The sequence below is a fragment of the Harpia harpyja genome, chromosome 9 (genome assembly GCF_026419915.1).
Source record: "Harpia harpyja isolate bHarHar1 chromosome 9, bHarHar1 primary haplotype, whole genome shotgun sequence".
Taxonomy (NCBI): domain Eukaryota; kingdom Metazoa; phylum Chordata; class Aves; order Accipitriformes; family Accipitridae; genus Harpia; species Harpia harpyja.
In genome coordinates, this window is record NC_068948.1 from 21,090,711 (window position 1) to 21,103,965 (window position 13,255).

General features: G+C 56.3%; 3 protein-coding genes across 4 annotated transcripts in view; 1 reads left to right on the forward strand and 2 right to left on the reverse strand.

The window, feature by feature from the left end:
* NECAB2 (N-terminal EF-hand calcium binding protein 2) overlaps nucleotides 1-965 on the forward strand; it is a 90,043-nt gene extending 89,078 nt beyond the window's left edge. Inside the window, exon 13 of the mRNA XM_052797646.1 lies at nucleotides 38-965. Coding sequence (XP_052653606.1) covers nucleotides 38-66 — 29 coding nt within the window. The 3' untranslated portion in view covers nucleotides 67-965. The remainder of the gene's footprint in view (nucleotides 1-37) is intronic.
* On the reverse strand, nucleotides 938-5,765 carry SLC38A8 (solute carrier family 38 member 8). Its single transcript, XM_052797644.1, has 10 exons — nucleotides 5,586-5,765; nucleotides 4,859-5,057; nucleotides 4,497-4,650; nucleotides 4,267-4,371; nucleotides 3,895-3,952; nucleotides 3,518-3,632; nucleotides 3,235-3,382; nucleotides 2,945-3,144; nucleotides 2,700-2,751; nucleotides 938-1,144 (listed from the first exon to the last, which is right to left on the reverse strand). The coding sequence occupies exons 1-10, from the start codon at nucleotides 5,754-5,756 to the stop codon at nucleotides 1,048-1,050; spliced, it is 1,299 nt and encodes a 432-aa protein (XP_052653604.1). The 5' UTR covers nucleotides 5,757-5,765; the 3' UTR covers nucleotides 938-1,047.
* Nucleotides 5,766-8,688: 2,923 nt separating this feature from the next.
* MBTPS1 (membrane bound transcription factor peptidase, site 1) overlaps nucleotides 8,689-13,255 on the reverse strand; it is a 28,757-nt gene continuing 24,190 nt past the window's right edge. For both annotated transcript variants that reach the window (XM_052798200.1, XM_052798201.1), the window contains exons 20-23: nucleotides 12,589-12,720; nucleotides 11,941-12,067; nucleotides 10,553-10,683; nucleotides 8,689-9,520 (exon numbers count right to left, since the gene is read on the reverse strand). In XM_052798200.1, the coding sequence (XP_052654160.1) occupies nucleotides 9,324-9,520; nucleotides 10,553-10,683; nucleotides 11,941-12,067; nucleotides 12,589-12,720 (587 nt within the window). In that variant the 3' untranslated portion in view covers nucleotides 8,689-9,323. The remainder of the gene's footprint in view (nucleotides 9,521-10,552; nucleotides 10,684-11,940; nucleotides 12,068-12,588; nucleotides 12,721-13,255) is intronic.

A 13,255-nucleotide genomic window follows, 5' to 3' on the forward strand; every position in this document is an offset into this window, starting at 1 on the left:
TGGGCAGAGGTGACCCTCTGGTGCTATTCCTCTGCAGCTGCCTGGTGCACCCTGAGCAGCGAGTGATCACTGCTGCCGGGGGCCCGCCAGCATCCGTCCCCGCTGCGGGGTGGCCGTGACTCCCTGCGTGGCTGGGGCGGGTGGGAGTTGTCGGTGTGACCTGTCTGCAGTGAAGGAAACCCCTGTGTGTGTCCCCAGCAGCCCATAGGATCCCCCCTGCTGGCTACCCCATCACCTGGGTCACCTCTCCCTGGAGTGAGGTGGTCTCGGGGGGGGGGGAGTTGGGGGGAGGTAGGGGGTGTCCCCCTGGGGTCTGCCACAGAGCAGCTGGCAGGGTTTGGCGGGGGGGGGGCATCCCCCAGGCATGGGCAGGCAGGGAGTGGGGGAGGCAGGGTGCAGGCAGCCAGGTGATGGGGAGGGGGCAAGGCAGGGGTAGGGAGCCAGTGATGAGGAACAGGGGTGGGAGTGGGAGGCTGGAGCCCCCCTGGGGTGGGTAAGTTGGGGGGGTCCCTGCTAGTCCCCAGGGCCACCCAGGGAGGGGGCTAGGGGGGGTGAGACTGTGCCTGGAGCAGTGTCTGTGTGCCTACAGGAACGGGGACCCCTGTCCCTGGGTGGGGGGGAGTTCAGGGTGGCAAAGGGAGGGTAGCCCTGCTCCTGGGGTGCCTTTTAGTCCTGCGGGGTGTGGGTGGTCCCGAGGGGTTTCCTTTGCATTTGTGTGTGTGGTGGCAGCAGGTGCTTGCAGGTGTGGGGGTGCCTGCCCCCCCCCCCCCCCGGGGTCTGTATGTCTGTCTGTGGTCTGTCTGTGCATGTGCAGCGCTCGCTGCCCATCCTGCCCCCACCCTGCCGTGTGTGGGGATCCCTCAGGGTGCATGGCGCAGGGCCCTCGCCGATACCCTGTCCCATCTTTATTAGCCGCTGTACAACGGGGACGGTGATGCCAAATAAAACTGTGATGGGATCCAGCAGCGTAGCCGTGTCCAGGGTGGCTGTCCAGGGTGGGGGCGGTCATGGGGGGGGGGGGGGCACAATAGCGGGGTCCGCTGCCCCTCAGTGCAGCAGCCCCAGCATGGCCAGGGCAGCACTCTGCCCGCAGACGAAGGCGCCGCAGAGCACGGAGAGGACACCCCAGGCGATGAAAGCAGCCCTGTGGGGACACGAGCAGGGGGCTGGTGGGACAGAACCAACCCCCAGTAACATGCCACCCCCTGGCCCCCGGCCCCCCAGGTGTGGGGCCCTCTGTGGGTGCTCAGCCTTCTCTGCTATGCTCCTCTGCATCACTCCTGGTGGATGGCCGAAGACCCCGGCAGCCCCTCCGGCTCATCCCCCGTGCCCACTGCGATGATACACGAAATCTGGTCAAAAGCCTGGCAGCCACCACCGCGAGACCATCTCCGGTTCTGCTTGTGCCCGGCAGCCCCGCTGAGGGGGCACAGACCCACATGAGCCCCCCATGCTCAGGCACGGCCACTCCCACGCACCCCCAGTCCTCACCCTACCAACGCATGCCCCCACCCCTGCCCCCTCCCCGGCTCCATCCCCAGTCCCGTGACCTGTGGGTCGGCACCTCCTTGTCCCCCTCTCACCGGGCACACAGCCCCCCTTCTCAACCAGACACCGAGCCCCCAGGACGTGGCACTCACCCCCAAACCCCGGTGCTGCTTTGTCATGGGGTTGTCAACACGGTGCGCCTTCCCGAACTGCCCCAGGCAGGCTGGGACTGTCCCCCATCGCTCCGGCTCATGTTGTCCCCTCCTCGTGACAGCACTCCCAGGCTCATGCCCTGGCGGGTTTCCCCAAGGCACCTCTCCAAGTCCTTGTCGCCCACCTGGGTGCCCCTGCTTACCTCCTGCCTTGGCCCCCCCCAGCACTTCAGCATCCCCAGGGGCACCCTCGCCCCTGCCCAGACAGCCTTGCCCCCGTCCCAGGACACCCTCTTGGCTGAGACCCCAAGGTCCGGGGGTGCTCCCTCCTGCTGCCATGGGGGACAGGACCCCCTCACATCACCTCCATCCTCACTCAGGCTCTGCTGCTCTCCCACGGGCACCGCAGACACGCTTTGGCACACGCTTACCCCAAAACTTGCCAGCACTGTGCCAGGTCCCCCCGACACGGGCTGCTGCTGTGCCCCAGCCTCTCCAGCCAGGAGTGGTGATGGGGATGCACCGCCTGGGCACAGCAGACACTGAACACCTGACGACTGCCTGCCTTGGGGCACCGTGCCCCTCTGACCCCCACCCGAGGCCCCTCCGGGTTCCCCAGTGCTTCCAAACCCCATGGCTCTCCTTCTTCTACAGCTGCTCTGCGTTGCAAGGGGTCTGGTACCTGGGCACCTCCCTGATGCCTGGGCACACCCCCAATACCTGGGCACAAGCCCATTGCCTGGGCACACGCCTGGTACCCAGGCACATCCCCAGTGTTTGGGCACCTCCCCAATGCCTGGGCACATCCCTGATATCTCCAATGTCAGAGCACATCCCTCCATACCCACCCTTCAGCCCCACCGCAGACCTCACGTCCCGCAGCAAGTGCTCCTGCTTTCAGTGCTTACAGGTGCCCCAAATCCCCCTCCTCATGGGGCTCCCACCTTGGCCAGGGTGACCCCCAGGGACCCTGCCTGAGCCATGGGTCATGTGATGCTGCACCCTGCCCCTGCCCGTACCTCTGCCCTTGCCCGCACCGCCAAGCCCACAGACACTCACTTTTTGCGTGGTCTGAGGGTGCGGGTCCCAGTCATGCACACCAGGCACAGCCCTGCCACCAATGCAGAGGCTCAGCCCCGCTGCCATGGCAGCCCTCGCCCAGGCCCCACCGTGGCATCCCCCACAAGCACTCCCCTGCACCCCCAAAATGGGGCCAGGATGAGCCACCCACCACCACAGCCCCACCGCAGCAACGCTCTTGGCACCGGTGACCCCCTCCCCTCCCTCCCACTGCTCACTCTTGCCTGGGAAGATGAAGATGAAGAAGGCGCTGATGCCCCCAATGAGCTCAATGACCTTGCCAATGTCCGGGACGAACAGGGCGACGGTGAGTGTGGCGGCCATCCAGGCGACTGTCAGCGCCACCCGGTTCCACTGCTCGTGCGCCTCGGGTACTGCCGCGGCCCCGCGCTTAGGCGTTGACCACACATCTCGCACCACCGATCTGGGGAGGGCGTTGGGGGGGGGGCTGATGGCACCCAGCAGAGCCACATGGGCCAGGGGGGAGCAACCTGGCTCGCCACCGCCCCCTCACCTGCCCAGCAGCACCACGATGGGGTAGATGGTGACGATGGAGATGCCGAAGAGCAGGCGGGCGACAATGACGATCGGGTCATTCCCTGGGTAGGACATCAGGACATCGGACGCCACGGCCTCGCCGAAGGTCAGGTAGCCGTAGAGCCCTGCCGATGGGGAGGTGGGGGTGGGCAGCCGTGCCGGTGAGAAGGACAGAGGAGACCCAAGGAGGATGGATGAGCCCTGGGGCCGGGGAACCCCTGGGGCAAGGAGGGGGTGAAGGGCTCCGGTGCTGGGGTTACCGGTGAGGGAGTAGATGAGCAGGCAGATGAGCATGGAGAGCACAGAGACGGTGACCCAGTGGGAGAAACTCTGGTTGCGCATGCTGCTGTAGATGGCCACGCAAGCCTCGTGGCACTGCAAGGCAGGGGGGATGGTGCTGGGGCCCCATGCAGGGACAACCCCCACCCCCAGTGACTTCCCTCCCTCCCCGTGGGTGCCCTGTCCCACTCTCCCCCATCCCCAGGGGCTTGTGTCCTGCCCCGCAGCCACCACTGGTGACAGCCATAGGTCCCCTTCCCTGCAACCCCCCCCCAAGGGATGGTGTCCCCATGGTCCAGGACGCTGCGGGAGGCTGCCAGCACTGCCCCGGCAGCCGGGGACTGTGGGGATGACCTACCTGGAAGCCAAAGCAGATGGTGGGGATGACGCTGAAGATGGAGGCCCAGGAGGAGGCCCTGTGGCATGGGGGGGGAGGAAGTGCAGAGCAAGGGGTGTGAGGCCGCCAGACGCAGAGGGGACCTTGGTGGCATAAGCTGTGAAGCCTGCAGGAACCTTCTGCCCGGTGATTTTGGGAGATGGGGGGATTGCTGGGGTGAAAGCTGGGGCTGGGCGCTGCCATCCACCCACCACCCTGCCAGTGCTTTCCCCAGCTCAACCCCTGCCCCCCCATGGCCACTCTCTGCATGGCCTCCAGCCTTGCCCCATGCCACTGCTGATGCCACAGAAGATGGGGTGGGAGGGACGCGGGGCTGACCCCCCCTCCCCCTACCTGGAGGGCTGGGGGGGCTCGGACGAGCTCAGGCTCTCTGCCTGCAGGTAGTATTTCAGGATGATGACCAGGGTGAGATAGCAGGCGGCCAGCGTGCCCAGGATGCTGCCAGGGTATGGGAGAGCGTCAGCATGCAGACCCCTGGCAGCCGGGGGGCGCGGGAGGGGTGTCCTGTGACCCCACAGGGACCCGGGAGGAGGTGGCCAGGGGTATAGGGTGCCCAGGGGTACCTGGAGTACTTCTGGAAGCTGATCTCCCTGGGGACGGAGAGCGGGAAGATGACAAGGATGCAGAGAGCCGAGAGGGTGAAGCGCTGGTCCACGTACCACGGGGGCGGTGGGGGGGCCCCGCTCAGCGTTCCATTGGGGTACAAGGAGTCGCACACTGCAGGGGGCAGTGGGGGGGTCAGCAGCACCCCGAAAGGTGGCCCAAGGGGGTTGGGAGCATCACATCATGCCAGGGCCAGGGAGCCCCACGTCCTTGGGGGGGTCCCAAGAAAACGCCAGGGCTGCCCCCAGCCCACATGGGACCACCTGCCCCTCACTCCCGGGAGCCACTGGCCCCAAGCGTGGTAGGGGGGGAAACAACTCACGTTTCTCCAGCTGGTCACCCACCACCCTGAGGAGGGCCACGGAGATCATGAAGAGGTTGATGAGGAAGCAGACCTCACAGAGCTTCCCCGCCACTGCCCCGCACACCGCCCGGACGACCCCCTGGTAGGTGGGCTGGGTGCTGAGGGCTGCGGCATAGCCCAGCACCGCCAGCCCGCTCACCAGGAAGACCAGTGAGCCCTGTGGGGACAGGACCCGGGAAGAAGCACCACAGGGACCCTCCATCACCCCCCGGACCCAGGGGGGACCCAGAAGGGCCATGGCCAGGGACCAGGTCGCCAGCCAGGTCACCTTGTGGCCCCGGGTAACACGAGCCAGCAAAAGGATGGAGAAACAGCCCTATGTGATACTTTGGGTTTAGATTTGAGGTTTGGGGGGCATATAGGGGACCAGCCACCAATTTTATTTTAGGTTGACCTAAAAGCCAGCTAAAAGCGTGGCTTCAGAGGCAAAGAGCATCTCTTAAGGCTGCAGCGGCTTTTGCACCCCTGTTCTCCCTTTCAGCCTGGATCGGGACGCAGGTACTGCGCGCCGTACAAAGGGAAGGGTGCCCCCGCCAGCCCCCCCAAATGCCGGGCCAGGTGAACCCCGCCTTCCCCTCGCCCTTTTTCCCCAGGCCGGCAGGTATCTCGGCTCCCTTTGGGGATGCCGCTGCCCTCAGCCCCTCGCCCCCGTCCCCCCCACCCCGGCTCGGCCCCCCCGCCTTACCAGCTCCACCAGGAGGGCGGGGACGGCCCCGCCGGCCCTGCCGAAGGCCCAGGGGAAGCTCAGCAGCCCCGCGCCCAGCGCCGACTTCAGCATGATGAAAACGGCGCCGGCAGAGGAGAGCCCGGCGCTGCCCGGCAGCAGGGGCCGGCCCTCGCCCGCCGCCCGCTCCATCCCGGCGCCTCCTCGGCAGGGCTCTGGGCCGGGGCGGGCAGGGGGAGAGCAACCCCCCCTCGCCCCCCCCCCCTCCGCCGGGCCCCGCGGAGGCGGGCGCGGGTGAGCGCGGGGGCTCCGCGGACCCCCACCCCCCGCGCCAGCGGGGAGGGAGCACCGGGGGACGGGGCAGGAGCCGGTCGTGGGAAACCCCACCCGAGCTCTCCCAAGGAAAGCCCCGTCCTGATCCCACCCCGGCTCGGGCGCAGGGGAGCGGGCATTTCCCCAAAGCTCCCGTGGAGAGCAGGGGTCCACGGTTCATGCATCGCCCTGGCTCGGGACCGGCAGTCCGCGTCCCGCTTTCTGCGGGCATCCCCAAGCCTCAAAGAGCTAGTACAGACCACAGGAAAACCAGCAGCCCCAGCAGCTCCCAGCACGGGGCTTGGGCTGGGCAGGCTGGGGACTCCCTGTTCCAGCTGCATTCACCCCATCCATGAAATTCCCACCATGAGGCACTTTGGAACATCCCGGGGCAGGGAGGGCGAGGGAAGGTGGCTGCTGCGAGCGCCCTTCAGACCGTTTGGCTGGTTGATGCTTCTCCGCTCCTTGGGTGCAGGATGAGGCCGGCACCCCTCGGTGTCTCCACAGCAGCTAAAAAGCCCACCGGGCACTTGGGAGACCTTAGTGAGGAGCCACCCCATCCCATCCCCTGCTCCACGCAGGGAAAGGGGGTGCTGGGATAACAGGATGGGGTGACTGGTGCTGCAGGGGACCCACACGGAAGAGGCTGCACTCCACGGGGACAAGGGGCCCATCCCCTACACAGGGGGACACGCAGCAGCTCTCTGCCACTCCCAGCACATGCCACTGCCCCAGGGCTCAGTGCACAGGCCCCTGACGCTGGCTGACAGCCCCTAATGCATTTTTGATTTCCCACATATGTGCCCTTCTGATCTCGGTAAGACGGATAAAGAGACTTTAATCAGCTGCTAGGAGGAATTATGGATGGCTAATTGTGCCTGCCACCTCCATTACATCTCTGCCGCCTATGGGGCTTATAACCATTTAGAAGGGCCCTTCCAGGCCTTCATTAGCTGCACACCAAAGGCTTCGGAAATAATTGGCCTCTACGATTTAGAAATTGGCCACTGGGCTGTAAAATACCAGCCACTGGGAAAGGCTCTTAATTCGGACTGGCGCTTTGATACAGCTTGACTCTGGTTTCGAGGCTGTAATGGAGCTATAATCTCTCATTAGTGCTGTGATGAGCAGAGCGAGCCTCCTCATTAGCACCGAGCAGAGCAGTGGCACCAAAGCTTTCCAGGCTCCCTCTGAGGGGAGCGCCTCAAATCAAAGGGATGCAGCCCACCTCCCACACTGGCACAGCAGCTCCGGGAAGTTTCTCTGCTCAGGGACTCTGGGCTCCCTTGCTTCTATTTTTTCACCCATTCTCCCATTTACCAGGGTGCTCCAGCCCCTGGGCTATGAGCTGTAACCCAAGGGTCGCCATGGGTTGGCAGCTTTACCCACTGCTGTGTCCCCTTGGCAGGTGCCCTCCTCCCTTCCCTTTGATGGAAAAAGGGCTGTTGATATATTTTCCATGTTATTACTCTGAAGACAGTCAAAGGTACAAAAGTGCAAACAGACAGTCCTTGTTTTGGACAAATGAAAACAGCAACTACAATTACGCTTTGTTACCTGCATTTCCTTCTGAGGTCTGGCCCTTGAGATTTTACACCTTTACTGGCAGATCTTTCGCAACCAGTACAACTTGCAGAGCTCCTGCTGGTTGGTCCTACGAGAGACCCCGATGCCATGGGTCAGATGGAGAAAATCCCCTCTGTCAGCATGGGTCCATGGTCAGAGAGGGAGGAGCAACGGGCTCCAGCCCCATGGCACAAGCAGCCCAACCTCAGGGCCATCTCCTCAGCCGCAACAAGTTTCTGCTAACGGCTCCCAAGTGAAAGCTTGATGCCTTCTCTGGCACGGCAACAGGATGTCGCCTCTTCCAGTGCATCCTCATCTTCAGAAGAGAAGAGGCAGGCTGGGGAAAGCCAACCACTCTCCAGGTTAGGGAAAATGGGTTTTCACAATCCTTTTTGCGGGACACTCGTGCACTGTGAAACCCTATCCATCGCCATCTCTTGGAAGGTTTGCCCCAGGCCACATGTTCTCTCCTGCAGTGCCCTTCCCAAGGCCCACCACCACCATCCATCATCGTAAGCCCCAAACAGGGTGGGTACAGCCAGACCGCCCAGCGGGGCTGTCCCGGGCACCTTCTCCCTCTCCAGCTGTGCCCAGGGCTGTGCAGGAGCCGATGAGCTGCCCAAGAGCTCACCCGGGACCGTCCACCGGTACACACGACTTCCCTGCCCAGGCACTGCTTCTGTTCACCAACAGAGGTAGCCGTCACCTCCCTGCTCCTCCTGGGAAAAGGTACTCTTATTTGGAGCGGTGATAAAAGCAGCTGTCAGGGAAAATCTCGCAGCTTTGCTACAAAAGAGAGAAGCTATTTCAATGATGGCAATGTTAACCGACACCGCATGGTCAGGGGCAACTTGTGCCTGCGTCCTTATCTAAGCCCATAACTAGTCGCAGGCTTTCAAGCAGGACAAACCAAAGGAGACAGGGTTTTTGGCTTTGTGACGTACAACACTATGCTGTTAGGTGCCATCCACACGACTGTTTCTTATATAGCTTATCCCTGAGCTGCCCTTTGGGAGCTCTCTCCTCGTTAGCTGCTTCTGCAGTTTTGAAGGTTTTCAAAACTCTGTGTTCATTCAGGGCGAGCACCGTTTATATGACTGTCCCGTTAATGCTCCAAAGGAAAGTCTGCAGTGTAGGCTGCTGATGTTAAGGATAAAGATGGTGAAGAGGGGGAGACATGAAAATTTTCTCTACTCAACAACTTGCTCTCTATGACTGGCAGTGGAAAGAAGAGCCATCTAGCACGTTGTTTTAGCTTCATATAGATAACATATTTATTGAAAATCTGCTTCACCAACAACGGTGAAATCATGACCAAAAATTACAAAACATCATGGTAGTTGGCTTTATAAAAATAAACCGCAGAAGTATGTCTCACCAATTTGTACTGGTCTCTCTTGCCCCCTCCCTCCTTTAATGGTGTTCATTATAATCTTCAGCATAATACCGTTCTAGAAAATTGTATTCCATCCAAAAAAATGCAATTGTTTTTCCTTAGCAGAGGTCCTTAAAGTGACTTTTCCCCCCCACCCTCCCCAACAATAAATATAGAAAATAGCCTCTAAACAAATAAATTTTAGTTTGGTCAGCTTAAAAAAAAGGTCCATTTTCCCCCTCTTGGGATATGTAGTGACTAAGCAGCCATTTAAACAGTATTCAAGTCTTTGGTGGCTTTGGCTGCTTAAAGCTGCAGTTTTATGTACAGACGATCAGCTGAGGTCCTTATTTTTTTTTCTCTCCAGAAACCAAAGACTATGAGATGATGTCAGGTGTGAATTACTAGTACGATCAGTGCCGCATTCATGGCACCTTCACTGGGAGCAATCGATCGCCCAGGAAAGCAACCGGTAAAAGGAGGTCATCTTTGGCAAGCGAGAGCTTTCACACAGAAGGCGTCTTTGGTGGATGAACCTGTTGCATAAGCTGCGGTCGTTTCACTCGTGGTTTCCGTCTCTTTGGCCTGCTCTTCGCTTTGTTGATCTGCACCACAAAGAACGCCAGAACCACCATGGCACCAAGAAAAGCAAAGACCGGAATAGTCTGCCCTACATCCTGGTTGTACCGGCCAGGCATTATACCTAGAAAGTCAAAGAGGTTTGGAAGTGACTAGTGACTGCATGAGCTACAACGTCTTTGCAGCATTAACACTATCTACCAAAATGATCCGATGGTAACTCTTATTCAAAGACGAAACAGCTATTAATCAGATTACATTTCAGACAGGAAGATTAACAACTGCAGACCGATTAGCGAAAATAAGACAGGAGCCTAACATTACAGAAAAGCACCAGCATTTCCACCTTGACCTATTTGGGCACATGAAAGTATAACCCAGATTTCCCCTGCAACAACAATCTTCTGTTCTGTATTAGGAGAGAGATGCAAATGCTTGACCATAATTTTACCACTAAGTAATTTCTATAAATCACACCAAATCCTGATGCCACGAGGAAGTGATTTTGTGCTTGCTCCAGAGACCATGCACGCACATGGCAAGGATGAGTTATAGAACCAAACCCTTTGTTTTTACAGGGTTCTTTCAGTCTAGCAGCTCAGACTGGGAAAAGAGCACGTGTGAGGCTTTCAAACCACTTCCAGCTGGGTCTGCAGTGACAAGCTTATACAGGAGAGCAGCCCATCATTAGACTGAAAGCTGTTTCAAGTGCTCTACATCATTTGTTAGTGTAACACCTTGCCCAAGGCACCATTCAGACAAACGCTTCTGGACTCTGCTTTTGTGCACTCATGCAAGGAATTTTAATTAGCAGAAGGTATCTAGCCACAGTTCCCAAGGACAGGGACTGCTGCTGACACCCGTCGGTCTGAACAGCACCAAAGCAAACCTCAACTACCCAAAAAGCACCCACCAAAATCCTCCTCCCAGTATGGCACGCATGCTTTCTTCTGAATAAACTATTCCTATGCAAAAATATTTCTCTTAGGCTTCATCAGTCAGCCTTTTACAACACAGCCATACTATTATTTGCTTGTTTTTCACAACTGGAAATAAAACACGTGGCCTCTCTTCTGGCTGCACCATGTCTGGGTTTTTTTCAAAGCTTATACAAAAAGCAAAGCAAAACAGCAACTTTCAAATTTTTCAAATTTACCTCCAGGAATGTCCCATGCTCCACTTTCTCCAGGGGACAATGGCCTCACTTGGGGTCGGTTCTGTCGAAAACTGGGCAGAGCCACTTTATCAAGGTCAATTGACAGTAACTTTTGATGTTTCCAAAGGTTGCTAGAACAAATGTAAAGACAGAAGTGTCTGCCCACTTCAGTAATGCAAGGAATTTTGTAGAAACATCTAGAGAAAGTGACAGTTGGAACCTACAAATAACTCACTAGTTCGGACCCAAATGATAATCTGCTCCGTTCTTTAGGTTGTGCAGTTTGCAGGCCTCCAAAGTTAAATTCAGATGCCACAGGGACACACTTAGATTGGCAACTATTTACCAACAACTCTCTCTCTTGCACACAGACTACCAAAAGTTACCAGCTCAGCAGACAAGTATGGGCTGTATGCTGACACATTTTCCTTCAAGTTGACAAACAATACAACTGTCCTGGTTTCAGCTGGGATAGAGTTAACTGTCTTCCTAGTAGCTAGTACAGTGCTATGTTTTGAGTTCAGTATGTGAAGAATGTTGATAACACTGATGTTTTCAGTTGTTGCTCAGTAGTGTTTAGACTAAAGTCAAGGATTTTTCAGCTTCTCATGCCCAGCCAGCGAGAAAGCTGGAGGGGCACAAGAAGCTGGCACAGGACACAGCCAGGGCACCTGACCCAAACTGGCCAACGGGGTATTCCATACCATGTGACGTCACATCTAGTATAGGAACTGGGGTGGGGGCGGGGAATCGCCGCTTGGGGGACTAGCTGGGTGTCGATCGGTGGGTGGTGAGCAATTGCACTGCGCATCATTTGTACATTCCAATCCTTTTATTATTGCTGTTGTCATTTTATTAGTGTTATCATTATCATTATTAGTTTCTTCTTTTCTGTTCTATTAAACCATTCTTATCTCAACCCACAAGTTTTGCTTCTTTTCCCGATTTTCTCCCCCATCCCACTGGGTGGGGGGGAGTGAGTGAGTGGCTGCGTGGTGCTTAGTTGCTGGCTGGGGTTAAACCACGGCAACAACAGAAGGCAGTTAGGCGAGCTGTACAAGAAGCTGCATCAGAAAACTATTTCAAAGGCACACACTGACAATAGATTTAACCAAGACTGTTGACTCTAAGTTGGGATCACTCAATCACAGTGGTGAACTGACTTGTGAAGCTATTTTTAAAATCCCCCCAGTTTCATAGTGTAGCTATAAGGTGAGTCAGAATTATTCAGTGAAGAGGCATTAATCATTATTTCCTCTTTGCAATCTGGTATTTCTCTAGGAAAGACATTCCAGTTGTCCCTTTCAAAAGCAGATGGAACAAAGAGTTCTTCAGTTGAACTCAAAAGCAAGGCTTGTTGTATAGCTGTAAGAAAGATGTATACTAACCTGGGGGCAGTTTCATTCAAAGGCTGTGGTTTGGCCCAGGACAGGTGAGGACAAGCAGGAAGGGACCGGGGTTTAGGGTCTCCCAAGTGAGCCTCGAGCACCTTTGAGTATCGATGCAAATGGTTACCTGCAACTCACAGCAGAGACAAACTGGGTTACCAAAAGATTGGTAGGATAAGAGTTACTGACATTTGCCTCCAGCTAAACAGACTTGCTGTAAACCCAGGAGCTCTTTACAGTAATGATGACTCATAGCTAAACCTTGGGTTAGAATTAACTAAAGGGTACCTTACAAAACAGTAAGACTGTGCACCTACGATGGTAGGTAATCCAAGTTTTGCTGGCAGCCTGTGAGACAAGACTGAATGCTTTACACGCTCCATAGCGAGTAACTAGAATGCTCCCTAGCAGAACCAGGCATCTGAAAATTCCTACTCTATGAACAGAAAATTTTCTTCAGTCAAATCACAACTATATCATGAGAAATCCCTACAGTAAGTGCTCTCTTCTATAGTAAAACAACAGAACATCGTAGAGCTCACACCAAACTGTTACTGGCATATAACTCAAGGGGTCTGCCTCAGTCTTCCTAAATTCCACCCTGACACTCCCTCAGTTGTGGCTCTGCTTGGTAGTTAAAGCTCTCACCTTCCATCCGCTCGGGTAGAGAGTAGCCAGCTCCCGACGGCGGTCGCTGTCTGTTTTCAGAATGGCTGAGACTTGGTGGCGTCACCCCGTAAGAAGTGTACTGCAGGAGGGAATCCAGGAGCCAAAAGCAATCTGTGGATTTCATTGCCCCAAAACAAGATATGCATTATGCTATGTTTAAAATGGCTTACCTTTTTGTTAAGAAGGCTGTAATGACATTTAGAAGTACAATCAGTTTTCCTGGCTCTTGTTCTTCTCCTTCTGAAGTTCTAGGCCCAATTTCAGAAAGATGCAACTTTCACCACCCCCACCCCCAATACACAAACACAAAAGTAATCTGTTCAGTCTTAAAATATCTTCTCTTGTGTACCAAATCAGGCTCTTTGGGGGAGTAGGACATAAAACAGGTCTCAAATACGGGAATTCCAGGTTATGCAAGGCCATCCAAGTCCCTGCAAAAATTATGAGGTTTTTTGGTGTGGAAACCCAGGAAGCTAGGAGCTTCTGATATCATTTTTAAGAGGGAAATGGAAAACCAACTATTTTTTTGAAAGGACAAAATAAATACCTTGCAAAGAAAAGTAAGAACAAGGTAGTGTTTTCAGTGGAAAGTTATGACTCATTTGCTTTCCCAAGCTTAAAAAAATAAACAAAAAAATGAAGGGAA

Excerpts from the sequence above, each read along its gene's own strand:
- SLC38A8 (XM_052797644.1), bottom strand. The coding sequence starts at position 5,756 with ATGGAGCGGGCGGCGGGCGAGGGCCGGCCCCTGCTGCCGGGCAGCGCC. Across the intron at positions 4,372-4,496 it reads AGCTTCCAGAAGTACTCCAG|CATCCTGGGCACGCTGGCCG; the intron begins GTACCCCTGGGC and ends ATACCCTGGCAG. Across the intron at positions 3,145-3,234 it reads ATCGTGGTGCTGCTGGGCAG|ATCGGTGGTGCGAGATGTGT; the intron begins GTGAGGGGGCGG and ends CGCCCTCCCCAG.